The sequence below is a fragment of the Watersipora subatra genome, chromosome 6 (genome assembly GCF_963576615.1).
Source record: "Watersipora subatra chromosome 6, tzWatSuba1.1, whole genome shotgun sequence".
Taxonomy (NCBI): Eukaryota; Metazoa; Bryozoa; class Gymnolaemata; order Cheilostomatida; family Watersiporidae; genus Watersipora; species Watersipora subatra.
In genome coordinates this window covers 33,810,496-33,838,047 of record NC_088713.1, presented here as the reverse complement: position 1 = coordinate 33,838,047, position 27,552 = coordinate 33,810,496, and the positions used below count along the sequence as shown (strand labels likewise).

At 35.8% G+C, this 27,552-nt stretch overlaps 1 protein-coding gene and 1 long non-coding RNA gene across 3 annotated transcripts in view; one reads left to right on the top strand and one right to left on the bottom strand.

Moving 5' to 3' along the window:
• Positions 1-16,921, bottom strand: part of LOC137398599 (protein zer-1 homolog) — a 55,934-nt gene extending 39,013 nt beyond the window's left edge. For both annotated transcript variants that reach the window (XM_068084763.1, XM_068084764.1), the window contains exons 1-6: positions 16,752-16,921; positions 13,566-13,730; positions 10,599-10,669; positions 9,461-9,521; positions 5,592-5,719; positions 2,138-2,310 (exon numbers count right to left, since the gene is read on the bottom strand). In XM_068084763.1, coding sequence (XP_067940864.1) covers positions 2,138-2,310; positions 5,592-5,719; positions 9,461-9,521; positions 10,599-10,669; positions 13,566-13,730; positions 16,752-16,914 — 761 coding nt within the window. In that variant the 5' untranslated portion in view covers positions 16,915-16,921. The remainder of the gene's footprint in view (positions 1-2,137; positions 2,311-5,591; positions 5,720-9,460; positions 9,522-10,598; positions 10,670-13,565; positions 13,731-16,751) is intronic.
• On the top strand, positions 10,507-26,442 carry LOC137398600 (uncharacterized). Its single transcript, XR_010978976.1, has 3 exons — positions 10,507-10,517; positions 25,606-25,657; positions 25,905-26,442. It is a non-coding gene; the product is annotated as an uncharacterized lncRNA (long non-coding RNA).
• The last annotated feature ends 1,110 nt before the right edge of the window (positions 26,443-27,552 follow it).

Sequence of the window (27,552 nt, the reverse complement as noted above, 5' to 3'; positions counted from 1 at the left end):
GCCACACATAGTTTCAGCTCATATAATAAGACAAATTAATCTACTGCAGCACACTCAAACAAAACATATCATGGTATCTTCAGCGCACATTCATGTCTCTCTTTCTCATTTGTGGCAGTTTCCAGACTGACACAGCTGCTTCCGCTGGTGGCACCACATAAACATCCTGTAATCAATAAAACAAATGTAATACATATATATATGTCTTCAATAAATATTTCATTCTAATGCATATCTACTGAAAGCTTTCAAACTGGGAGTTGGATAGATTGCGAGTGTAATTTTAAAAATGAATAAGTATGCCAAGCCAACAATTCAAAGCTTTGTTTCTGAGAGTTAAAGATGAGCATTGATCAATCGATAATCAATAATCGATATGTCTCACTTTTGATAAATGAGAAAGTTCTCCTCACTTTATATGTGGAAGAATTGAACAATAACTCTAATCATGAATCTAATTTACTAGCTAACACTGCCAAAAAATTTGAAGCAAATAGTATAGCTAGGTGAAAGGATAAAAAAGTTGTGAAACAATGATTGGTGATGGCAAAAAGTTATAATTCTTTTAATTAGTAAATGTACTCATGAGTAGTAAAATTATTACCTTTAGTATATTTAACAGTTGTTCATCAATCTAGGCCATTATATTGCTAGATGCCATAGATTAATTAAGAAGCTGTCAATTTAAAAATCAACACTAACAATCAACGTTTATTCAGTAGCAAGAACTCCCTGTGCATCTGTATTACGCACGCGTGCACAGGGAGTTACATTGTAGTCTCAAACAGGGAAATATAATCTGAATGTAAACTCAACAGTATATAGGACTCAAAGTTGAAGATAAATTTACCTCCATTCTCCCATCTTCCTCTGCAGCATAACGGTGCTGACGCCTGTCGGCTCAAACCGTAAGCTGTCTGCCCGCAACTTTAACCACCAGATGCTCAAAAAACTCTGAGTCACCTTCGCAGAAACTGGAAGCATTATTACAATTATCTTGTTCGTCAATAAAACGCGTCGATGCAGTAATTCAGTAAATTAACGATGTCATTTGATTCAGTAAATATCGATGTCGATGTGCGGTCTAGTAATTGAGTAAAATCTCTAACTTCAAGATCACAAACAACGCGTTTTACGAATGATAACATTTATTATGATCTATGTAAAAATTTTGTGCTGATGATTGGCTAATGAAAAGATCTTGTATTTATCGCTCGTGGACTCTTTTCACATGTATCACTACACACGTCACGAATAAATTATTCGCTCGAATCTGAGCGTTTGAAAAAATGATCTCATTTATACGCTTATTTCTGGACAGGGTTGGTCTACAAAGACAAAAATGAGGTCAAACTGTAGCTGATGTTTTAGCCTTTTATTGATCTTAATTTCATTTGATCGACATTTCTGATGCAATCACATCTTTAACAAGACTCTTACAGACAATATGACAGTGTATGATGGGATAGAGGAGGGCAATAAAGGAATACATTTGGATTAATGTAGAGGGCAGCCACCAGCGCATAAATGATCACTGCGAGTGTAAGTGTTGCACCATATATCTAGCATACAATATTTAGTTTAGAGCAGGAGCCTTAAGCATTATGGAGCCAGTTGTACAATGAAGAGCACAATGGACAGTTAGTGACAAGTGGATAGAGGACAGTTAATGACAAGTGGATGCAGGACAGTTAGTGATAAGTGGATAGAAGACAGTTAATGACAAGTGGATGCAGGACAGTTAGTGATAAGTGGATAGAAGACAGTTAATGACAAGTGGATGCAGGACAGTTAGTGATAAGTGGATAGAGGACAGTTAATGACAAGTGGATAGAGGGCAGTTGGTGACAAGGAAATACAGAACAGTTAGTGATAAGTGGATAGGGGACAGTTAGTGACACAAGTGGATACAGGACAGTTAGTTACAAGTGGATAGAGGACAGCTAGTGACAAGTGAATAGAGGGCAGTTAGTGACAAGTGGATAGAAGACAGTTAGTGATAAGTGGATAGAGGACAGTTAGTGACAAGTGGATAGAGGACAGTTAGTGACAAGTGAATGTAAAAACTCGTAAAGCCCAAAGTTAATGACTGTAAAGCAATGAGCATACTAAGAACGTCAATGTCAAGGTTACTTACCTGAGGGACTTTAGTTGAGCAAGTGGTAAGAGGTAATGGTGCATATCTGTGCCATAAGCTATGACATTGTGAAGTGTCAAACTGGATAAGTGCTCAAGCTGCTTCAGACACGTAAGGAACTCCATATCACTTTTAGTGTTGAATATAGTGAAACTATCAGACAAGTCGAGATGCTACAATGAATTGCAGAAACTAATAACCACTTGTACCAGACTGTCAGCAAACACACGTTCATCTCGGTCTTGAGGTAATACAGTGAAAAAAAACTAACAAAAAACTACACTAGACTAGGATAGAAACGTGGGCTCAATAAATATCAAAACTATGTAACCTAAAGTGACTTTGCTGCTTAAGGTCTAAAGCAACAGCGAAAAAACGCCATGGCGCTCAGAGCCATAAAAAAAACAAATACATTTGGGTTCTCGACTGGCAATGAACCATTCTTAAAACGTGATGTAACCAGAATTTCAGTGTAAGTCGGAGCAGCACAAATAAATTACCCTACAGCATATGTACTGTAAAGTAATTCACTATCATAAACTGTAACTGATATCATAAAAAAGTACTCTGTTAGAAAAATAGAAAACAACTTCTTAACAAATGAATTGAAGTAAATTTTAATAAAATGGTGTACACAGCCAAAATCGGGTATTATTGAAACTTACACAACAAAGCATGATAATCCGAGGCATGCTAAGAACCAGCTCACAATTCTTTAAATTGCTTACGATGCACATGAATTGAGACAGCATGGCACTTAATATCATTATTACATGTATTTTATATCATTATTTTTTTATCAGTCCTCAAAACAGCATAACCACAGATTGTCGTAACCTGAAAACTCGCTGTATTGTTAAAATGACTGCAGAATTCATGTAAATGTATATTCTTCATTATTCAGTCAATAAATAGTGAACATGTTGAAAAGTGAACTTCTAATTACAACATACAGTGAAACTCGGATATATCGAACACATGGTTAACTCGAATGGATTTGCTAGGTCCGTTCCCACGCAATGATAAATGGCTTTAGATAACTCGACCGAAACTCTGTTAACTCGATCAGTTTTTTGCCAAACGGCTACCGAGACGGTTGTTACTATCGCTTTAGAATATCACTTTATTCCAAGCCATAAATATAAACATCGACTTTTAGTAGTTCTTAGGCCTCGTTATTACCAACATCAGCAAATATTTTCATTAACGACTTTTCTAAAGGTTTGCAAAAATCAAATTTTACCAAACATCCGCTTAGCGAGAAGCCCTCCGAATGCATGAAAAGCGAGGTAAAATTTGGATAACTTTAAAGTAATATCGGCAAAATTGATAATGGGTTTTTAATAGTAAAGCAGTTTTGTAATAACTGACTTACTGCAAAATTGATCTTGGTTAAAACGCTCGGTAGAAAAATACGTATGTATTTTTTCTGAGCGTTTTAACCGCGATCAAGTTTTGTCAATTTTAATCTGAGAACGTCCTGGCAGTCACATCACCTAAAGCAACAAACAAATCTCAAGTGATAGTAAAATATCTATACTTTCTGATTAAAAATATTTAAAACTTCACACGAGAGACCCTTTAACTTGCAACAAGCAATCTATGCTTTTGATTGATATATAGTTTGTATATGTACATGTATCTACTGATAAATACGTGCACTTATGACTGTCCTGATAACTTGAACGCTCTAATAACTCGAACACTTTTGCTCGGTCCCTTGAAGTTTGAGTTATCCATGTTTCACTGTATAAGTTTAAAAGGTGTAATAAAATAACAGTAATATAATAACAATAATACAATAACAATAATCCCACGACCAAACACGAGCGAAGCGATTGTTTGGGAGCTTTATGATAAATGCATATGTGCACACAACCCACGAAAATTATTCATGAATGGCAGTCCCAAATCCTTGTGCCCAAATCTCATCAACAAATTTAACCATTGTTCTATGGAGTCGTTTAAGTATAATAACGATACACAACACATATAAACCTATTTAAACATGTTACCAAGTCTTCATCATTTGTAGACAATATCCTAAAACTAACCCATTTGATCGGATTATACATAAATAGACAGATTAATTTGGCCTAAAATCGCCATTAAAACTTGAGAAGCCTTTTTTAATCAAAATTAAGACCAGCCAACGAAACGCCGATAAGGCCGGACGACAGAGAGTAGAACCATCAAGTGGTGCGCATTTCATGAGAAAAACGTGCACATTTTACCAATCTATGGCACTGTCCAATTGCCAAAGGTTTCTGTAATTAACGTAGAAGTACTGAAATATAATCGTTTCTTTTTTGCCGATTTCAAAGTAACTGACATTTTGGACACTTCTGAGTACTTTGGTGTTCTAACTGATGCCCAAAGCAGTGAAAGTAAAGGAAACGACGATGATATTTTTTCAACGATTCTTATGAGATTATTACGATATTTAATTATAAGAATAATTATTCGATTTTATAAGATTTAGTTATAAGAATAATCCTTCAAATTTACAAGATCGAAGTATATAGTGACCGATATTGTGCAATATGTTACTTTTATTATTTTTCTAAAGATTTTGTTGGTGCTGCGGCTGTGCCCGATATCGCGGCGCTGCCGAGCCGTTTTTAATATCTGCAAAATTAATTTATAGGCCTACACTTTCTTATAGATATACAGCTATTTCTATGACAACTCTATGAAAACCAACTAAAACCTGTTTAGATTTTTAAATTCAGCATAATTTTTTGCATGTAAATACAAAAACCTAGATAAATAACACAACTTCTTGATATTTGTTGCTATGACGTTTTGAAATGTAAACAAAATTGTGCATTGGTTTTTGGTTCTCAAACTTAAACACCAGTTTTTTAAGACTATGTTTTCGCACTAATGGTAAACATGCATTCAGTTTATTGACCATAAAATCTGCTGCAATTAGGCTGAAATCAAATTTTTTTTCGCAAAATAACTGAGAATTGTCTCCTTCTGCTAGTGTAGATAACTCTAAATCTCACGCACCAAACTTAACCATGGTTTCTGCGATCCTGACCCATTTCTTCACTTTGGTTACAGATCGCTGTCAAAACCATTCCGGATTCAACACAACCAACTTTCAAACTGTGTATATTACACAACAGCTTGCCATTTTACTTCTAATATTGCATTTCTCCTATTGCAGGGAGAGATATAAACATATAATCTTTTCCTTTCATTATTGCTGTTTGTTGTATATAATAACACCCACACCCAGTACATTACAGCTGCCATTGCAGTTCTCCTATTGCACTGCAGTGCCATTTGACTGCTAATATTGCATTTCTCAACAATCAGTACCCTTTCTTTTTTCCAATATCACTTTGGTCGTGGGCTGTATGGCAGGGGAATTTCTAGTATAATAACAGTAATATAATAACAGTAATATAATATAAGGCTATCATATAAAACTGTATCAGCTTACCCGGAGATTTGTGAGACGAGAGAGGAATTGCTCAGCTAAGGTCACATTCGATATGGCATTCACATGCAAACGCAGAACCCTCAATGTATCAGCATTCGCTAGCTTCTCAAATGCTTCTGGCAAAGATCCTTCAAAAACCAAACGATTCAAAAACCAGACGGTTCCCTACTTATGAACATTCGAGTTACGAACAACGGTACATACGAACAGGTCTGAGCCAATGTCCGCCGCTAATTCCGACGGTATTATCGATGTATTAGTGGCGGAAATAGGCACTACTCAGAAGCACCACCCAGCATCCACCTTTCTCTGCCCAGTTCGTTGCAGTGCATAAGTGCGTGAACGTATCTCAAGTGCGCAAAGAACGTTTTTATTTATACTGTACATATTGTAAAGGAATTTTCCGGCCTTTATTTGACACGATTTAGACTAATAAACAAAGAGAAGAGAGTGCGTGTAGTTTCATTCAGCTTTTTATTAGCGAAGGAAATTTCACTAGCCGAGGAGCGTACGACTATCTGCTCTGCTCAACTAATTAGTGAGCGGGCTCCTTTATATACAATAATATCAACCGTTCTGGCTAATGGCAAACGGTAAGAACACCGGCTAAAAAGGTGAATAAATAGGACCGCTCATGCTTTGGTATGACAACAATATAAGTAACGATAAGTGATAGTGTTATGACGGGATATCAGATATAACAATAGCATAACGAGTGAAACAACGATATAATAAAAAGACAACACATACAAAAAAATAAGACAACAATGATAAGTGACAGCATAAAGATTAAAACAACAATATAATAAAAAGGGCAAGACATACAATAAATAAGAAATGCAGTGTCATGGCCCGACGTCCACCAAAGTATTATCTCCATTTTATTAAATTTTTTTTTTCAGTACAAACCAATGCAGGTTACTTATACAAGCCTTAAACATACTTACATAAACCTTCAATATACTTAAATAGGCATTCAACATAAATTATAATACAAAATATAGCACTGAAGCAACTTACGAACAAATTCACCTTACGAACAATCGTTCGGAACGTAACTCGTTCGTAGGTTGGGAACCGTCTGTATAGTTAGGTTATGATCAAGTTACAGTTGGTAATCAACTCTCTCCAACACAATTCATGACTGGCTTATCACGACACTTAGTCAACAGGATGCACCCGTGGAGCATGGGGCGTGGTAAAGATAACACTATGACAAGATGCACCCGTATCGCTAAACAAGAAACCCATAGAAATCTCTGATTATGTATGATAACTTTATCACTATGGGCAGCCTTTATAATGGCTAGCCTTAATACTTCTAAAAACATCGATCACAGAATGCATATTGGATATTGGACTACCATTCCACTAAAAAAATGAACATATTAATTTCAATTTACTCGATGGGGGTTTGGGTTTTGGTCAAACTGCGAAAGCGACAGCCTTTCTTTTGCTGCCAGTGTCACCAAACTAACAAAGTTTTACACATGGCTTTAGTTTGTCAATTGCATTGAATATTGTGCAGAATTTTTTACCGACTCAAAAAAGCTGAATTACTAGATTTAGTAGATTTCATTAGTAATTATCAGTATTTTTCGACCCTTCGCAATGGTTTTTGATGTTAGAGGTGATCTGACTGCCAAAATGTTTCAAGATTAAAATCGACAAAACTTGATCAGTTAAAACGCTTAGATCAAGTGTAAATGCGATTATGTCTAGAGTTGCAAAGAGACTGACTGAGTAAAGACGCCTAACACTTTAACATGAACACAAAAGTTGCCATCGCAACGATAGCAACTAGTGACTTCATGTAATTTTGTTCGCATTTTTTTCTAAGCTTTTTAATCGCAATCAGGTTTTAAAGATGTTCATTTGAACCATCTGAAGTCGGATCACCAAAAACATCAAAAACAATCGCAAAGGATAGAAAAATAGCAATACTTTGATGAAATCTACAAAACTTTTGTATACACCTAATTGAACGCCACTCTTGAACGCCACACCACAATTGGCACTCTATTTTTCAACTTTTCTTCTAGGGGCATTCAATTAGAGGATCAAATTTTTTTTAAATAACTCATCTGAATTTTGGTGAAGCGGAATGTGGCCCTCTCCTTCAGGTGGACCGATATTAAACCTTTTGCGATAAATCTGCTAACTTACCTCTAACTTGTCAGAGATCTTTAAATAAAATATTCATTGGGAGGCTGAGAAATATCTCTACCAGTTGATAGATATCTATTGCTATGATATCTATTGTGATATCTATTGCTTGCAATTAATCTGCGATGATATTATAGCTTGTGCCCTGCTTTGCAATTTGTTAGAGCTTTCAATTTGTCATTTCATTCTAAATTTGAAGGCATATTTTTACTTTATATTTAACACCGTCTGGTTGTTTAATACCTTCCACAACGCCTTCTGACCTCAACTCATCTTCCACAACGCCTTCTGACCTCAACTCATCTTCCACAACGCCTTCTGACCTCAACTCATCTTTTGCACTGCCGAACTAGTCAATATTGGTCCAATATTATAATAGTCCAAACAATTTTTTGGCAGAGCAAAACTTTTACTCTGAAGCTTTTACGCGTTACTTTTGTGCTAAAATCTAAAACGCGTATAAGTTTTGCTCGCTAAACGTAACCTTTGGCCCAAAACTAGTCGTTCATCTACCACCGTAAATTTAAACCATTTTTTGATATACATGTACTTCGAATATCAAAACCACGTTAAACAAGGAACTACTAATAGCTTTTAAAGTTTTAACGAAAACAAAAATGCAAAGTTTTGGAGTGTGACAACGAGAGATTTAATTGTTATTTATATAAACGATTCTTTATTAATACAATTTTGTGGACACTTTTATACTGACCAAATGATATTATGGGTTTATAAAGACCAATGATGGTCATAGTGGTGGTCAAATGGGGGCGGCATTCAACTAGAGTGGCACTCTATTTTTCAACTTTTCTCTCAGGGTGGCGGTTAATTGGAGGTGGCGTTCAAATAGAGGTGGCGTTCAAATAGAGGCGGCGTTCAAATAGAGGCGGCGTTTGATTAGAGATTTTACGGTAAGTTCACCTTTAAAGCTCTATGACAAAATTTTTCACATTGCTTTAACAGCAAAAGCAGTGAGTATACATCTGCAAAAGTTATTCGACGTTAATGAGATCTGTTAGAATGAGCAAAAGATTCTCTAGTGAAAGTGTCAAACCATAACTGTCATGTACATCTTTTATCGTAGTTTCTAGGTAAATCAGCCGCGCTGATTCCGATTTTGTACTCAAAGTAAAGATTGGCCCACTAACCTTCAAAGTCATTTAGGCTTTTTTAAAGGGTTTCAATATCCGTTTCAAAAACAACACAATCGGCATTACAAGCTCCGCCCATAAATATGTGACGAAACTTAGCTTTTTAGCTTATTACTAATTGCTAATTAGCTTATGACTAATTTAAATATTAATGGATTTTAAAACACCCATCTCTATTATTCTAAATTGGTCTAAACATCCCGATGTAACTTCTGTTCCTAAAAAGCTAGGTTACGTCACGTATTTATGGGCGGAGCTTGTGCCGATCGTGTTGTTTTCGAGACCGATATTAAAACGCTGCAAAAAGGCCTTCATTACTCTGAAAGATTAGTGTACTAATCTTTATTTTGAGTAAAAAATCGGAATCAGCGTGTCTGATTTACCTAGTAAATACGATAAAAGTTGTACGTGACAGTTAGGTTTAAGCCTATTTCATGAGTTCCAACTTAAGATTCAGATGCGCAGAAACAGCAGACTCAACCTATGAACTCTACATAAATAGCTGCTGACAATTGATTTTGTAGCCAAATACAGGCAGCTGCCATCTCTCACCTTCAGATGCGGAACTTGCTGGTGTAAATAGGTATCTGGAGGCACTGCCCAAAATTAGTACCTGAGAAAATACAGATATTTTGTCTCATGAACAAAATACATCTTACAGAATCGTATTGCTCTATGATGTCGACAGACAGACAGACACTACATAAGCTGCGGGTTAATTCGATTCCATTTCCAAATCATGGTGAATCCTCAAGATGGGAAAGCCAAAAATCCGCAAGTCAAATAAGTTCAAATTACCCGCAAACTCTTATCGAATATTTAATGCTTGTAAAAGCTGCGCGAGAAATGCCGGCACAAGCTGCTCCATTTTAAACATTTTAGTCATTCCTATTTCGAAAGCAGCCGGTAAGCGAGACAATAGTGCGCTGCTATGACATCTGGCTTAGAATTTACTATCCTTTTAACATAGGGCCCGTGTTAATCCGTGTTAATCCGCAGCATGAGAGTCACACGGTAACTCAACGTGAGCGCAAATCCAAATCTGCATCCTCCGCACTATGACAACATAGTCATAGTATTATTACATTAGTATTAGTATCATGTTTACATGCTTCAAATGTGTCAAGAGTTGCTTCTACGAATCATAGAAACGGTTAAATTCGAATGCATTCAATACCAATTCGCAAGACAAATTTGAGTGAAGTCATTCGCTGTGAGTGTACTAGTTGACATCATAAAAATGCTCGCTGCTGATGTACCTAAATCAATAATGCTTAGATGAAGTCCCTCCGCTGAAATTTAAAAAGGATTCGCACCTTGATTAATTGCAATTAGTCATCCTGGCTTTATTCGTGCAACCAGTTGACTACGCATGAATTGAAAAGTAACCTTGACCTGAAAGTGAGTCAACTTTAACTACTTTTTTTGAGGAATACATTACAAATCTTGGAAATATCTACATAGCGCAACTCACAATTGGTGAAATGATAGGGTGCAAATTCTTTGGCAGTGAGCAACTTCGAAGACATTCAAAGGAAACGGCGTTAGTGAGCGCTACGTATATCTTGAGGCTAACATAGCATTGTGAGATATTAAACACAAGTGTCAGGTAGGGCTCTATTAGCTTCAATTATGAGAAATAAAGCATAGGTAAACGCTGTTGTGATATGACGAGTTATTCCTCACTCACCTGCAAGGTAGGGGCCATTTTTCCTATATGACTGGATGATGTACCAGTAATGTTTGAGCAGTTGTGAATGTCTACAAAGTAAGAGGTGGTTACTTTAACTCGGCTTTCAAAATCACATTTTACTTCAGAAAATTAGAAGAAATAACGCAGCCTCTTAGAATCAGCATCAGGGTAATAATAATAATCTACTATACAGACGGCAAAAAATCTGTCTATATATTTGTGTGTGTGTGTGTGTGTGCGTGCGTGTGTTTAGCCACCTTATAGAGCAGTCTTTCCTCGATTCGGTGGTACGAGGTGAACTGAATTAATATGAGTATTGTGTTTTTCGGATTATTAGCCGTTACTTTTTTCGGCTCAGGTTAATGCGCCCTAGCGGTGAAAGAAAAAGCCACAGAATAGACACACCCGTATATAAGCCGCATGGCTCAAATCATCAATGCGGTTTATATACGGGTGGGGCTATTTTGTGGCTTTTTCTTTTAACGCTAGGGCCCATTAACCTGTTGTTATAATAACTTGTAATGACATGTGATTTCATTTGTCCTTTTATGTCCTTGTCCTGTTTATCCTTTGCCTGTACTTATTGACCTATGAGTTAGACCTTACTGTCTGAGTTCCCTTCGTGAAAATACGTTATGCCTTATGTTATGCTAGTCAGTCAGTTGTTCAGAATATATGCAAGCAGCAACAACACAGTGCACTGAATTCACGTTTAAACATAACCGGAATCTCCGGTTAGTGCGCATCCAGCGGTGAAAGGAAAAGCGAAACAATGCCTAACAGTACTGGTTAAAAAACGTCGGTTAATATGAAACAGTGAGTACTACAACTACGAGTACTACAGCTACTAAAAATCTTGCATGGATACTCCGAGCATTGCGATAGGCGACGGTGAGAAGAAAGAGAGCAGCTGGTATCAACTTACTGCGATCACATTTTAGCCATGGCCAGCTGTACATTGCCTGCTCAAAAGTAGGCACAAGCCGAAAACTGTTTGTTCATACACTCGACAGAAAAACAAAAAATGTTGTCTATTCGCAAGTGTTGCGTTGAATTAACATTGTATTATTGCCATTATTGTTATGTCATGCTTGCATTGAATTAGCATTTTGTTATTGGTATGTCAGGCTATGTTCTTCATGTTCTGCTATACCTACGTGTTATCCACATGCAGCATTTTCTAACATATTTTTCAGCACATATATACTTTCATGCATTCGTTTTCGTCACTGTATCTCATAAAAAGGCTATCATGTTGGCATTATGTTTTATTATTGTAAGGTGCTAATGCTGTCTGCCTTGACATCATACTGTCTGTGGTGTTATACATATTAATTTTATCGACACAACCTCATTACTGTTTGTATATACCATGTCAAAACACAGGCTATAGGCGAAGAACTGGTGAGCCATGATTAGTGTTTTAAGCATGTAGAAGTCTCCATTCAATAAATGCTGGCGATAGCAAAATATTTTGTTGAATTTCTTGAAAGATGCAAAATTTTTCAATACTGTCAGTTTGAAGAACTTCAGTTTGCCTAGCAATGTCAATTTCATTATCAATTCTCTATACAAAAATAGGACAACTCCAATTTGAGTGGTTTGAGACTGATGCATTGTAGACTAGCTGTAAAACACATTGCAGATTTCCATTGTTCTCCCCAACATTATTGAAATGTATGGCTGCATATGTGTATGCATACTATGATCAGGGCAACAATTTCAGTAAACTGCATATTTGGAGTTGTTTTACAGTACAAAAGACAACTCTCAATAAACCTCTTGCTATACGTGAATCTGTTTCCGTGGATGGGTAATGCAACTAGCAGTTCGGGTTTGTGGCCGTGGCGTCACTCGGGGAGGTGCGTGAGATCTTTTTCGCCCCGCGTGCGACGGGAGTCTCCAGGCACGGCGCTCCGGATGAACGAGTTGGTGAGTGTGAGGCGATTGATTGCAAAGTGATTGAGTGCTAGGCAATTGATTGCGAGGCAATTGATTGCGAGGCGATAGAGTGAGAGGCAAGTGCAAGGCGATTGATTGTGAGGCGGATTGATTGCAAGGCGAGTGCAAGCGTGCGATTAATTGTGAGGCGAGTGCAAGCGCAGCATTGTCAACTGCTTGGCAGGTAAAGCCTGGTTGGTCAGGTTGGGGCCTCGGCGGCAAAAGCACGCGATCGTCAAGTGCAAATATACATGGGTATAAACGGATGCATTAATCTAGACGCATGAACCTAGAATATTTACTAGCTTTTGCACGCATCTAGCTGTAAGACACATTGCAGATTTTTTATTGTTCTCCCCAACATTATTGAAATGTATGACTGCATGTGTGTATGCATAGTCTGATCAGGGCAACCATTTCAGTAGACTGCATATTTGAAGTGGTTTTACAGTATGAAAGAAAACTCTCAATAAACCGCTTGCTGTACATGAATCGGTTCCCGGAGACGGGTAATGCGGTTAGTCAGATACATGTATATATATATTGTCAATATATATATACATGTATATATATATTGACAATATGTATATATATATACATGTATAGACATACATGTATATATATATATGATATATATATATATATATATATATATATCATATATACATGGCTGACATAGTGAAATAATATATATGGCTGACATAGTGAAATGAAATATATGGCTGACATGGTGAAATGATATATATGGCTGACATGGTGAAATGATATATATGGCTGACATGGTGAAATATTATATATGGCTGACATGGTGAAATGTTATATATGGCTGACATGGTGAAATATTATATATGGCTGACATGGTGAAATGTTATATATGGCTGGCATGGTGAAACGTTATATATAGCTAATGACTAAATTAACAAAGAGTAACCATGTTGTAAATGAGTAATTTGAGTTTTTCAATGAAAGGTCAAACATACTTTACACAATACTCCAAGCCATTCAGTAGACATCAAGACTTACCAAGTGACTCTATTGAATGCTCTGAGAGGTATGAGAGTCCATCGTCCGAGACATCGGAGTTGCTGAGGTCAATTCTGCTGACCCTGACCCGAGAGCAGTCTTTCAGCATGTACACAAGCTCGTCAGATATCTGGAGACCATCTCTGATGTATGTATCAAGTATATCTGTAATGATTGCTTGCAAAGAAGCAATGGTTTACCTACTGAGAGCATATCTTAATCATATGCTTACTCTGAGTGAAGAAATATCTTTATTATATCTACATGTAGTTCTTGCTAGTTCATACAAAAGGTGAACATGATCTTCTGATATATTTTTTAGAAAACTATGACTAAGTGTACAGTCAAGGCTCAAAATACAAAGTCACCCAGCTTCAATGTCACAATTGTCACATTTGTCACAATTGTCCTAAACTGGAATAAAAATACCTTAGATTTTGTTTTAGAGTCTAAACAGTGATTCTCAGCAAGAGTTTGATCAAACCCGAGAAATTTGGTGTGTCAGTATAAGGAGTTTGGTGTGTCAGTATAAGGGATCTCTCAGAAGCATCAACAGAAGTCAAACTGATTTGCACGGTCTCGTCTTTATGGAGAATATGTACATGCAATTTGTTGTGAGTTCACGCATTTTATCAGTTTTGTTCTTTGAACACAGTCATGTTAGCGCACAGTTCATTTTGTGCCCCAGTAAAACATATACCTGTGTCTTGAATGTGAAAAAAACTTTTTATTTTTATAAAAAAAGAGTTTGATGAAAGTGCCTGTGAAACTGGTGGAGTTCAGTGCATCCAACAAGGTTAAGAACCACTACTCTAAAAGTTTAAAGCTAAAAACGCTATTTTATTCTAAACTAGCGGAATTGCCGGCATTGCACGGGTATTAAAAAACCAGCTTATAAACAATGAAAGGTAATGTAGTTGCCTGCCACTTGCCATTAGCCTAGCACATTGATACTGGCTAATTTGAGTAAGCTTACTAATAAGAGCTAGCTACTTGATCTTTTGGAAAAACAAGCATAAAATTATGTTGCGCCGTAATGGAGAGCAGTAGGATGATTTCACCCACACAGCGAAATAAAGCGCCCAAAGAATCCAACAATCTCGCGTAGCTAACTTGGTAAGACGTTTGCCTAGGAGCAAACCTTCTGTGATACAGATTCTTCATTCCAATATTTTAATAGCTATAGCCGGACAAACTGAAGGACACACAAACTTTAAAATTTATATACAGTGAAACTCGGATAACTCAAACTTCAAGGGACCGAGCAAAAGTGTTCGAATTATCAGAGTGTTCAAGTTATCAGAGCACTGTCACAAGTCCATGTATTTACTTATTTATTAGTAGATACATGAACATATACAAACTATAATATAAATCAAAAGCACAAATGGCTTGTTTCAAATTAAATGCTTCTAATGTAAAGTTTAAAACGTTTTTATCAAAAAGTATAGAGATTTTTCTATCACTTGAGATTGGTTTGTTGTTTGAGGTGATGTTATTGCCAGGACGTTTTTAGATTGACATTGGCAAAACTTGATCGTTGCTGAAATGCTCAAAGAAAAGACATCTTTTTCTTTTGAGCGTTTTACCCACGATCAATTTTGCCGATCTTTCTTGAAGTTTATGGAAAGATTACCTTACTTTACCTGGGATTCGTTAAGAGCAACACTCCGAGGCAGTTCAATTAAAAGTTTTACGAGGTTTTACGGTACATTGTATATCACTCACGCTTTTTGAATGGATACTTATTGAATGTACACACGTATTTTGTGTTTAGGTCAAACGATGAATAGTTTTTTTAGCTAAGACAAAGTATACGTTTGATTTCAACAATTTTTAAGACGTTTTAAACATTCAACATTCCGACGTTAATTCAACACGGAATCAACGTCGGAAAACTATTCATCACGGGCTAGCCGGGTCACGCACTCAAGGATTTTCGCCACGCAAATACAAAACAAAAACAACATGCTGTTTTTGTTTTGTATGTGCGTGGCGAAAATCCTTGCGCCCGTGACCCGGCTAGCCCGTTCTATTCATTGTATAGCAGTGAAAATCAAATTTCACTAAACCTTTAGAACAGTCGTTGACAAAAATATTTTGCCGATGGAGGTAATAACGACGCTTATGAATTACGAAAAGTTGAGGTTTACCTCTATGGCTTGGAATAAAGTGATTTTCTAAAGCGATAGCAACCGTTTCAGTAGCCGTTGGGCAAAAAACAGTTCGTTATAACAGTGTTGAATTCGAGTTATATAGAGCCATTTATCATTGCGTGGGAATGGACCAAGCAAACCCAGTCGAGTTAATCATGTGTTCGCTATACCCGAGGGCGAGTTATCCTTGTTTCACTGTATATAGATACAGAAGACACAGAACTTAAAACACAGCTAGAAACTAGTTTTATCTTGCTTATAATTATTATAACTCTAAATTATACAACTGATGAAAACAAAAGACTTTCCATTTACAAACCTTCGCTATATATATCTATATATATATCTATATATATAGATTGCATTAATTGCGAGAGACCGAATTACCCAAACTACTTTTTAATGAGTTCATTTCAAAACGTTTTGACTAAAATCAATTCATCATTACATAGTGGCAGATGTAAACACCAAACAACTACTAGCATATATGAATACATAAACCTTTACCACTAACTTCAGCCGCAGCATAAATTATTGCATATTCAAAGTTGGAAAAAAATCATTTCTTTGAAAAAAATCCTATCTTTTCATTAAAAATTGTTTTCCGCTATTCATCATCAATTTGCTTTTTCCACTCATACAAATGTCTGTGAATTGCATTTCACATCAGATTGCTGGCCCATCTTTAATCTTGCTCATAAGCCCTAACTTCAAAAGTCCTTTTGTAATATCGCTCAGTACATGCAGCCAATTGTCTCCACCTCTTCTTTACAGGCTTGATACATGCTTCAAAACAATATTGTTCGTTAAGAAACACTGGTTTTTGCAAAATTATGAAAATAAATCATATAATTCATGACTTTTTTTCTTGAAAAAAATCCTTTTTTTTTCAAAAAAAATCAAGATTTAAATAAACGATTCAGGTCATTTAATTATATCATGACAACCCTGTGCATATTTGTTCAATATTTATCAAATATACTTCCGGCTTCCAACCTGCTGACGTCTCACGACAGTAAAAATAACTCACTGTCCATAAGAGTATTGGTGAGAAAATGAAGGCTTTTTTTCAACTCCAACACTCCATGGTGGCTATTATAAGATGCTATAGTTTCTCTCAGGTCAAATGCAATCCTTTCTTCACAGAGAGTAGACAACTTCTCAGGGGTGAAGGTGAACGCAAGTTCCGTCATGTTCCCTGAAATCTAAAAACATTTCTTCAATTGAAATTTTCATTTTAGTTTGTGCGTTAAGCCATTACGATTTCAGGAAAGAAAATCAATGGTAATTTTGTTATCTATAAATGCAAAGAGAAGCGATTAGCATCTAATATACCCACTAAATTAGTCACACTGACTCTTGTTATATGTAGAGAAAGGAATGGATATATTAAACTGAAAGAACTATATGAATAGAATATAATAAATATATATAAATATAAACAGACCACATTTTTTCTGTATCAACAGAGGCTCAAATTTTAGTAAGGAGACAAGAAAAGGCTAAGAATATAAAACATGCGGAGCTGCCATCCCAACCACAAGCTTGACGAAATGTAACCAAATGATGATTTTATAACGACCTCTACCACACATCAGTTTTAGTTTATGGCATTCAAGTTCATACTATATAATAACAATGGTCTCATCAGGCGATTCTCAAGTCCCATAATAACCCTTGGTACTTCAGTAAACCTGTACATTGGTAAATCCCTAGTAGCTTGGGGAGCATGAAGTAGCTCATGTGAGTAACTCATAAACAGAGTAAAATTGATAAGCAAAAATAAAAGACTTGATACAAACAATTAATACTCTGCTTTATGGCGCCTTGCAGTGCCTCGCGTTGCGTGTTCACAACTCGAGTTGTGAACACGCAACGCGACTTTGTAAAAGTAAGGTGCAATATATTGGTATTACGGTAGCATAACCTTAAATCTGGTTATATTAACAATGGTACATCAATAGGCACCCGTTAGCTAATAGAAATTAAACTATGTGTGTATGTACTGTAAAACTAAAGCTAATGGCGAATTATAGTGTGCCGAGTTTGCAATTCGAGTTGTACAACTCGAGTTGTGTAACTCGAGTTGTACAACTCGAGTTGCAAACTCGAGTTGTGTAAATATAACTCGAGTTGTACAACTCGAGTTGTACAACTCGAGTTAATCAAAACCTAAGCCGAGTTCTTTCAACAGCAACTCGAGTTCAACAACTCGGCTTGAGTACATCGTTTCATTTTCTCTAGCTATATGGAATTTTTTTTTGTGCATCATTAAACGCCGATGAAATAATTTCTATGTTCATTCTCAGTGTTCATTCAGTTTCTTGTCAGGTTCTAGAGAGATAACTCTTTTTTCGTTTGAAAAAGAAGTGGCCCAGCTCCCACATAGATTGTTTTTTAGTTTGCTTCTTACATTCTACATTTGTTTTTGTTTCGTTATATTTATAAAAATAAACATGCGCAAATATCGCCAATATATATAATTTAAATGTGTATATATATTTAAATTATTATTATTAAACTTCTGTAAATGTTCTGTAAATGAGACACCCCAATTAGTCACTTTGCTTTTTTACAAACCCGTGTTAGTTTTGCGTAACACAACTCGAGTTCATCAAAAACTTAGGCCGAGTTGTACAACTCGGCAACTCGAGTTGTACAACTCGGGTTGTGAACACCCAACGCGAGGCACTGTAAGGCGCCATACTGCTTACTGTGCAGCCTTTATATTTAAAAAGGTAAGTGCAGTCTCTTCTTTTGAAAGGGCCAAAGGAGTGAATTTGGGATAATTTTAAAACGCGGCAATTTAGCCCTATTTTATTGTATAAAGTCATAGATATAGTAAACCCTAGATTGGCGAATAGCCATCATTACAATGGAGCAAAAGTGAGGCCTATAATTGGCTGTTGTTTTCACGACGTTACGTCGTAGTGATGTGCATCACAGCATCAAAGCCTTCAATTGAGCAATAAGTTTAGTAGTGGAAGCAGTTTTCCACGTTCACACATAGAGAGCTATGGTATCACACAGAGAGCTTTTAAACAAGTAACATCACAGACAATAACATATATGTCGTATTACATAACCTCAATCAAGGTTTTACATGTACAGTGCATGCCAACAGTCTACTCAAAACTATAGTAAATCGCTATACTAAAATCAGAATACACTATGCCGCTTCAAAGCAGGAATCTAGTTCAACCAACCTTAGACAAAAACTATCTCGTCTAGTTACTTTCAGTCATGTCTAACGGGTGTTTAATACAGTGGTCCAGCGTAACTGCTTCTAAATCTCATTTGATTCATTAGTTTGCTATTAGTTTAATTTCTATTTGGTCAGTTGTTGTATTATCATTGATATAGAAGTTTCTAAATCATTGGTATTATTCATTACCATGTGTGTAAGATTCTTGCCTTTCTCATCCAAAGTCATTACAGCCATACTTCGACTTACGAGCTTAATGTGTTCAGAGATTGAGCTCGTATGTCAATTTACTCGCATGTTGGTGCAATTTATTTATATATAGAACAATTAAATATATATTGATTGGTTTCCATACTTTAAAAATGCAAATAAAACACTCAAAACAATATATTGTAACAGAAAGAACATGTTGGTTATTGTCCTAACTTACCACATGCTTTCAAAAAGCAACAAATAAAAAGTAATGCAAGGAAATGTGATCAATTAAAAGTAAAATTAAATACATACAATAGCAGCTAATGCTAGCATTTGCCAGAGAGGGAGAGATAAGTTATTCTTCCTTACAACAGTTGACTTTGAAAAATTTGGATTTTATCCAAGTCTTAAAAGACAAACTTAAAAGCAAACCTAAAAGCAAACTTTAGTCTTTAACTTAACGTAATTAAAATTTCTTCGGCGTTCATAGTTTTAAGTTTCTCGTTGGTTAGCTAATTTTTCTTTTGTTTCGCTCTCACGACCAGCTGTCCGTTTTAAGAGAAACCTATCTAAGGACGCTTGCCTTTGTCGCCCTTTCAACATGTTGCGATCAGGACAAACACAGGTGTCGTCACCAAGGGTTAATGCACGACCACTAGCCAACTTGTCCGAATGTCTATTTTTTATAGTCTTGATAGATAGCACCGGCCTTTTTACGTAGCATCGTTTCAGTTACGCAGTCACCGGCCAATTGTTTGTCTTTCATCTAACGCCTGAGCAGTCTCTCCATCAGCGGTCGTGAAGATCGCTGCGTCGTTTAGAAACTATGGTTAGTCCTTTTGCAAACTAAATGCCTTGAATATAATCCTTGTGTTTGATAATTGTGGATGTATTTCTGTCATATTGCTGAGCTAGCTCAATCACGCATAGATATTTTGCACATTTTTCAATAATTGTCCGTTTAATATCAATTGTTATCATTCGCTTTTTCTTTGCATTATCTATCCTTTTACTGGCAAACTTTCGGTCTACACACGGTACTTCTAATTCACATCATTCAGCACTGAAAATCGCGCACAAAAACATGGTACAAAAGTATAATCTGAGCAGTTGAAAAATACAGAGTGATGCTGTTCTCATAAAAAAACCTCCGACATATGTACTTGGCAACTGACTCACGTGCTCGTATCTCAAACATGGCTCGTATGTTAGTGCTGAAACTTGCTTAAAAGCTGGCTCGTACCTCAAGTTTCTTGTACATTAGGGCACTCGTAAGTTGAAGTATTACTGTATATAAGTTTTACATATTTTCAATAAAATATGCAGTCTCAGATGCACAAACTATGGAAACATTGAGCAGTTTTTAGTGCTAAGTCAATAGGAGTTAGTAGATCAGCTGATTGCTTTGCACATCACCATGACGTTGCGTCATGCTAATTATAGGCCTCACTTGTTTTGATTATTCGCATATCTAGGGTTTACTATATCTATGGTATAAAGTACATGTAAAATACCTGTAATGTAAATGTTCCCAAAATTAATTATTTACATTACATTATAAGAGCTTCTAGTCTATTTGTATTTATAATACCATGATATTCTTTGATATATTCTCTGCAAGGCATTATATTACAATATAATGCATTGCATGGGGTGTTAGTTATAGTATAGTACATGTATGTTTTGCTATATTATATTGTTTTCTATTATATGAGAATATAATACTTTATATTAAATGTTAGTATAGGTTGCTACATTGTGCTATATTATATTGTGCTATATTATAATGCATGTTAATGAATAAATTTTAATGATGTACTATAATCTAATGTCTAAATCTACCGCCGAATCCCAGCTCCCCAACCTCTTACACTCATGTACCACGATCTATCTCATAAAACAACAGAATTTTAATGAAAGCAAATATTGGTTTCATTAGAAACACATATGAAACCAAAATTGACTTTGAGAAACTAATATTGAAGAGGAATTGTTCTAAACTTAAAGAAAAATAACATTTAAAGCTTACATAGCAAAACTAAAACTGAAGTCAATAATGTTTTGTACCATTTTATATGCATTTTATTATGTCATATATTATAGATATTAAAATTTTATGATATTGTGATATATCTTGATGATATATATATATATACATACATATATATATATCACAAGATATATTGTGATATATATTGATATGTATAAACAGAAATTATTTGGTAAATGCACACGTTTTGCCAATATGTAAAGCTATGTAGATTAGTTGAACTATCGATGTTCTAGAACACTCTAATGGTCTTAGTTTCGTATGTTGTTGATTGCGTAGTGCTTAGTCTTAATGCAGTTTTCACGGTTAATATTGAGTACTACTGTCTGTATAGGATGGCAGAAACTGTCAATCTTAGCTAACAACTCCTTGATGACCGACACAGAAATAAGCGATAACAAAAGGTGCCTGAATTCATGTTCAATGATAATGTAGACGTAGACATTAAAGATGTGGTTGCGTCAAAAAATTCGATTTAATGAAATTAAGACCCATAAAAGGCTAAAACATCAGCTACAATTTGATGCCATTTTTGTCTTTGTAGACCAACCCTGTCCAGAGATATATGCGTTTGAATGAGGCCCTCTTTTAAAAAGCTCACGTTCCAGCGGGTGTTTCTTTCGTGACGTCACAAGCAATATAATCTGAAAAGAAACCACGAGCGATAAATATGAGGTCGCTCCCTTAGCCAATCATCAGCGCGAAATTTTTATACAGGCCGTAATAAATGTTATCACTCGTAAAACGTGTTGTCTGTGATCTCAAATTTAGGGATTTTACTCTATTATTAAATCGCATGGACATTGATATTTACTAAATTAATTAACATCGTTACTTTAATGAATTACTCGATCGACACGATTATTGGCGAACAACATACATGTAATAATGTTATTGAAAAATTGCTGTAAAGTAACTGCGAAGGTGACTCCGAGTTTTCTTGGCATCAGGTGGTTAAAGTTCTACGGAGGAAGCTCGGAGAATGGAGGTAAATTTATCTTTTACTTTGAGTCTCCTATAGAGTTTCCTGTTGAGTTTACATTCAGATTATATTTCCCTGTTTGAGGCTAAAATGTAATTCCTGCGCGTGCGAGATACGTATGTACAGTAAGCTCTTGACGGCTTCTTTTTAATCTTTAGCATCTAGCTATACAATGGCTTAGATTGATGAACATACTAAAGGTAATATTTTAGTACTCATTAATACATGTACTAATTGATAAAATTGTAATTTTTTGCTATCACTAATCATCGTTTTATATTTCTTTATCGGTTCACCTAACTACATTCGCTTCAAATTTTCTGTGGCATCTTTATCTAGTAAATTACATTTATGATTTGACATTAGATGTTCACTTTTCACTTGTAGAAAGTGAAGAAAATCGATTGATCAATGCAAATCTTTAATTTCCAGAACCAAAGCTTCGAATCGTTGGCTTGGTGTACTTGTGCCTTTGTTAAACATTTATTCGTTTTTAAAATCACACTCGCAATCTATTTAATTCCCAATTTGGAAGCTGTCAATAGATACGCTTTAGAATGACATATCTATGAATGACATATATTTATTGCATTTGTTTTACTGATTACAGAATGTTTATGTCGTCCCACCAGCCGAAGAAGCTTTGTCAGTGTGGAAACTGCCATAAAGGGGAAAGAGAGACTTGAATGTGTGCTGCATAAACCATGATGTTTTGTTTGAGTTTGTTGCAGTAAATGAATTTGTCTTATTGTATCAGCTAAAACTATGTGAGTGGCCACGACTTGATGAATATTTTTAATAAAAGCTTTATGCCGAGATGAAAATATTTTTGCTTGTAAAAATTATATAATAAAATAATATTGTTGAAGATAATGCAAAACATGATTTGCAGAATATTGTAGTGAATTGGATATGGTATATGGATGTCCGCAGAACTGGAGAATGTGAGTTCAAATCCAGTTTGCAGCAAACTTCTCATCCTTAAAACTCTATCCCTATCTATATTCTTTTCAAAGACGCGGCTTGCTTATTTCACTTCAATAGTATTCGGTAAAAATACTACTAGTAAGAAACTAGTACGTAGACGGTGTAGGCAATGATATACAGCCCCGCCCCAAGGATAGGCGACGGACATAATGTGGGCGGGACTTATGGGAGGCTGTATATCGTTAGTGTGGGTAGCTGCGAAACTGTGCTGATACAAAGACCTCATTCTACATAGTTAGCTTGACAGAATTACCGTAGACCGGTAGAATTGGTAGTCGGTACCCAAATGTTTACACAACATTTGGAGAAAGTGAGTAGAACAAATTTTCAATTTTCGTTATTTGAGGCCTTTGAAACATTCATAATAATGCATCTGTAAAAGGATTTAAAATTTTATTCTAGCCAGCATGAGCAAATACAAAAGAAGATATATGCCAATAGAGCCGCGTAAGACTAGACTTTTATCGCAAATAGCCAATGTGAATACGAGAGATACAGACAGGTTGTATAACGCGTGACATCATTTTGGGCAAGTCTGGGCACGTTTTTGTGGCCTGAGCGTTTTTACCGCGATCAGACTTTTTTGATTTTAATCTTCAAATATCTTGGCAATGAGATCGCGTAACACAACAAACAACATATCAACTGATAGAGAAAAAAAACTTTCTTTTTAAGATCAACTCAAATTTGACGCAACCACATCTTTAAAGAATAGAGAAAGCATAATATTATTATGCTTTATTAGTTATCTTGAGGTGTTGACTGATGTTCTAAAAAAAGAATCAAGGAGATTGACCCACTAGAAGCTGAGATATAGCCAGCCAAACACAGGTCTACCTAATAAAGAATCAGAGGAAAACCCTTCGAAAATCCCGAAAACTGTGACGTATAAAATCGACTTAATGTTCATGTGCCGGAGTTGTCCACCCTTACCGCCGTTACGTATAATGATTGTTTTGGCTACGAAATGTGAAAAGCTTCTCGCGATAGTAAATAATTTACAGACTAGCTCTGGTTTCTCAAGAAAATCAAGCAAACATTGTGTGGTAAAGGCATTTGCCCACAACCCCTCGCCGTGATTTGTCAAAACAGAAGAGCATATTTTAACTATTGTGCTTCAAATTTTAACTCGATCTCCACGGATATGCTCCGAAGATCCTCTGTTCAACGAACGGCGCGTGTATAGTCTATATGCGACATCCGCGATTGCAAGTCGATTGCAAGTCGTTTAGAATAAGAAATGAGAATGTGAATTTTTGTTCATTCATCATTTTTCTATTGTGTATCTACTGCAGCATTTAGTTGATTTTCATGATTATCGTCACTATTAACAGACTGTAAGTTCACTACAGCCATAATCTTAAAAAGAATAACTTGACCGTGCTGCTCTTGCTGTAAAAAAGAAAACGATAACTTTTGATTTGATTTTTCTATTGATCTATTATCTTATCTATGATTATTTTTTATGATTAATATTATAATCATAATGCATATTATACAAAATAATAATATAACTGCGTATAGAATAAATGATGTAACTAATATAATTTGTAGAAAGTGACAGCAGAAAGTTGCGAAATAATAGATGCGTGTAATTATTTTATTCTAAAACTAATCTACACGTCAGAGGGACTGGTTCGGAATTCTCAGAGCAATGATTGTTAGGCCCAATTTGATTGTTCTATACTTCCAGGGATTAAACCAATTAAAACGCCGTGATTGTTAAAGGAGAGCGCATTAGTTGGCTTAATTGACCAATGGCGCACAAGTCGATTTCATACGTCATATATTGATGATTACCAAAACACTTATGTTTTTTGGTAGACCTGTGTTTGGCTGGCTATATCTCAGCTTCTGGTTGGTCAATCTCCTTGATTCTTTTTTTAGAACATCAGTCAACACCTCAAGATAAACAATAAAGCATAAAAATATTATGCTTTCTCTATTCTTTAAGTCAAACTTAACTCATGAAATCAGGAGAGCTTGAACAAAGACATGTTCTAAACATTACAGTATGTCTGTAAATCATGCAAATGTCAAAGAGCTGAAAGGTTTGAACAGAGGACCAAAAATTTGAGAATTATTCAAAAGGGATGAGAAAGAGACACAATATCATTATTAACGAGTCTGCTCCAGCATCTTCAACAAACTGCAGACACAAGCTTGACGTGATATCTAAACGATATCTAAACCATCTAAACGAAGAGAAATCAATTATTCTGACTAAAAGTAAAGAAGTAAAATAAACAGCCCCTAACAAGTGGCAGACTTTGTTAGGGGCTGTAACAACCCCACATATATGTGGGGTTGTATATTGTTGTATCACACACACACGCACGCACGCACGCACGCACGCACGCACACACACACACATTATATGTGGGGTGTGTGATACAACACCCCACATATATTGCAAATATGATCGCTAATGAATATATTTTCACGGTATTATATTTTATTTGTAGGCTTGATTATTCCTTCCCCCTCTCCTGGCTGCACTTTAATGTCTATAAAGAAGTAGGTTGCGCTTATATAACGTTTTTACCTACTTGTGCAAACAGCAAAGGCAAGCTAGCTAAGCATCTAGCCACAAACAAATATATGTTTAATATTTATAGCTGCCTTCTAGCATCACTCATTCACTTTCTAAATTTAATTGTTAATCATAGCTAACGTCTTTCCGTTGTTATATCTGATATCAGCAATGTACAGATAGACATGAAGAGAATAACAAGTTACAGCACCCTTGCAAATTTCATTACAGATTGTCATGATCTACAAATTCCAGAGATGAGATGATCACCATTACAAACCAACTTCCAGATTCAACCTACCCATTGTACTATTAGGAGATTGAAAACTTGGCATAAGGAAAGATTGTAGTTATAGCCCAGACTATAACAACTTGTGTCATGCGATATCAAGATCCACATTTAGCGCCAATCTACACTAGACCTGGGATTATGATTAGAGATTACACTGTTGAAATCTCCACTGACAGAAAACAACAAGAAGTAGTCAGAAACCCTCAAACTACCAGATTCACAATAAAGACCTGAAAAATATAGTGTATCACTCCTGGACACTAAGGCTGATACTGAATCAATATAAAAGGAAGACTATTCCTTTATGATCTTCACTCTTTCTATACTTCATAGCTTCATCATGACAGACGTGTCAGCAAAACCAATAGAAGAGCCGATTATTGAGAGAACAATAGGTTGACTGTATTTCAAGTCTCAGACATTTACTTTCTATTTTTATAATTTAGTCTAACTATTATTTTATTTATTATTAGTCTAACGGTATAACTATTATTTCTGTTTCTTGTTCGTAAAATATACATAGGGTTATCGAAAAACCCCTTGACGTTGTTTACTCAAGGAATTTAATATATTTTGAAACTGTAGTTCTAAAGTGCAGCATCCGGAAAGGTCAACAGTCAACTGTATGATCTGAATCACATTAATCAACAAGATAAATTGATTAAAACAGTCAATAAACAAGATCAGACCTTATGTAGGAGCTATTAGCAATAACTACTTGAAATTGTAGAATAAATTGCCTACTGCCTATGTAGAATGTACAGCCTATTGCAATGCTTCCATGATGTCATGCTTGATGCAATGACTTGGTGTTAGACTATGTATATGGACGATTCAGTTGCGTTTTGAATTTGAATAAAAGTACCAAGGCTCTGTTGCTTACTGAGTGTTTGATAAACATACCACAAGCTATTTCGGCAAAACTGTGACAATAATGGCAGTAAAACTTTCAGACTTGATTAAAACCTATGAAGACGTAGAGAAGAGTGGTGACTTTTCTGAGTGGTGTGACAAGTTGGAGCTTGCAGCTGAGCTGCAGAATATTACGGAGTTAAAATCTTTTGTCCCACTCTTTCTGTCTGGACCGGCATTCGCCATTTATAAACAACTGTCAGCCGACACTAAAAAGGATTATGCACTGACTAAACAGGAGCTATTGACTGCTTTTGGAGTAAATAACTTTTGCGCACATGGACAACTACAAAGAAGGATATGCAAAGAAGGAGAAACTGTTTATGTTTACCTGGCAGATTTGCGTAGGCTAGTAGCTCTGATTGGCCAAACAGTACCAGAACCCTTGTTGAAGTAGAGGTGGAGGTAATGTTGATGTTCACAATGGTGTTAAGTTTGGTGGTGAAGTGTCAGTGATAAGTGTTGGCACAAGACACAAGAGTAGTTTAGAGATTGATGATAAAGATTTCACAGCATGGTTTGATGGTAGTGCATGGTTTGTCAAATGGAAATGGAAAGATGATGAACCGATTCTACAAAATCATTGATCTGAATACAAGATAAATGATGATGACAGAAAAGAGTTTGATGAAGAAGTGCAACGCTGGATAGATGATGAATGGCTGGAGTTATATG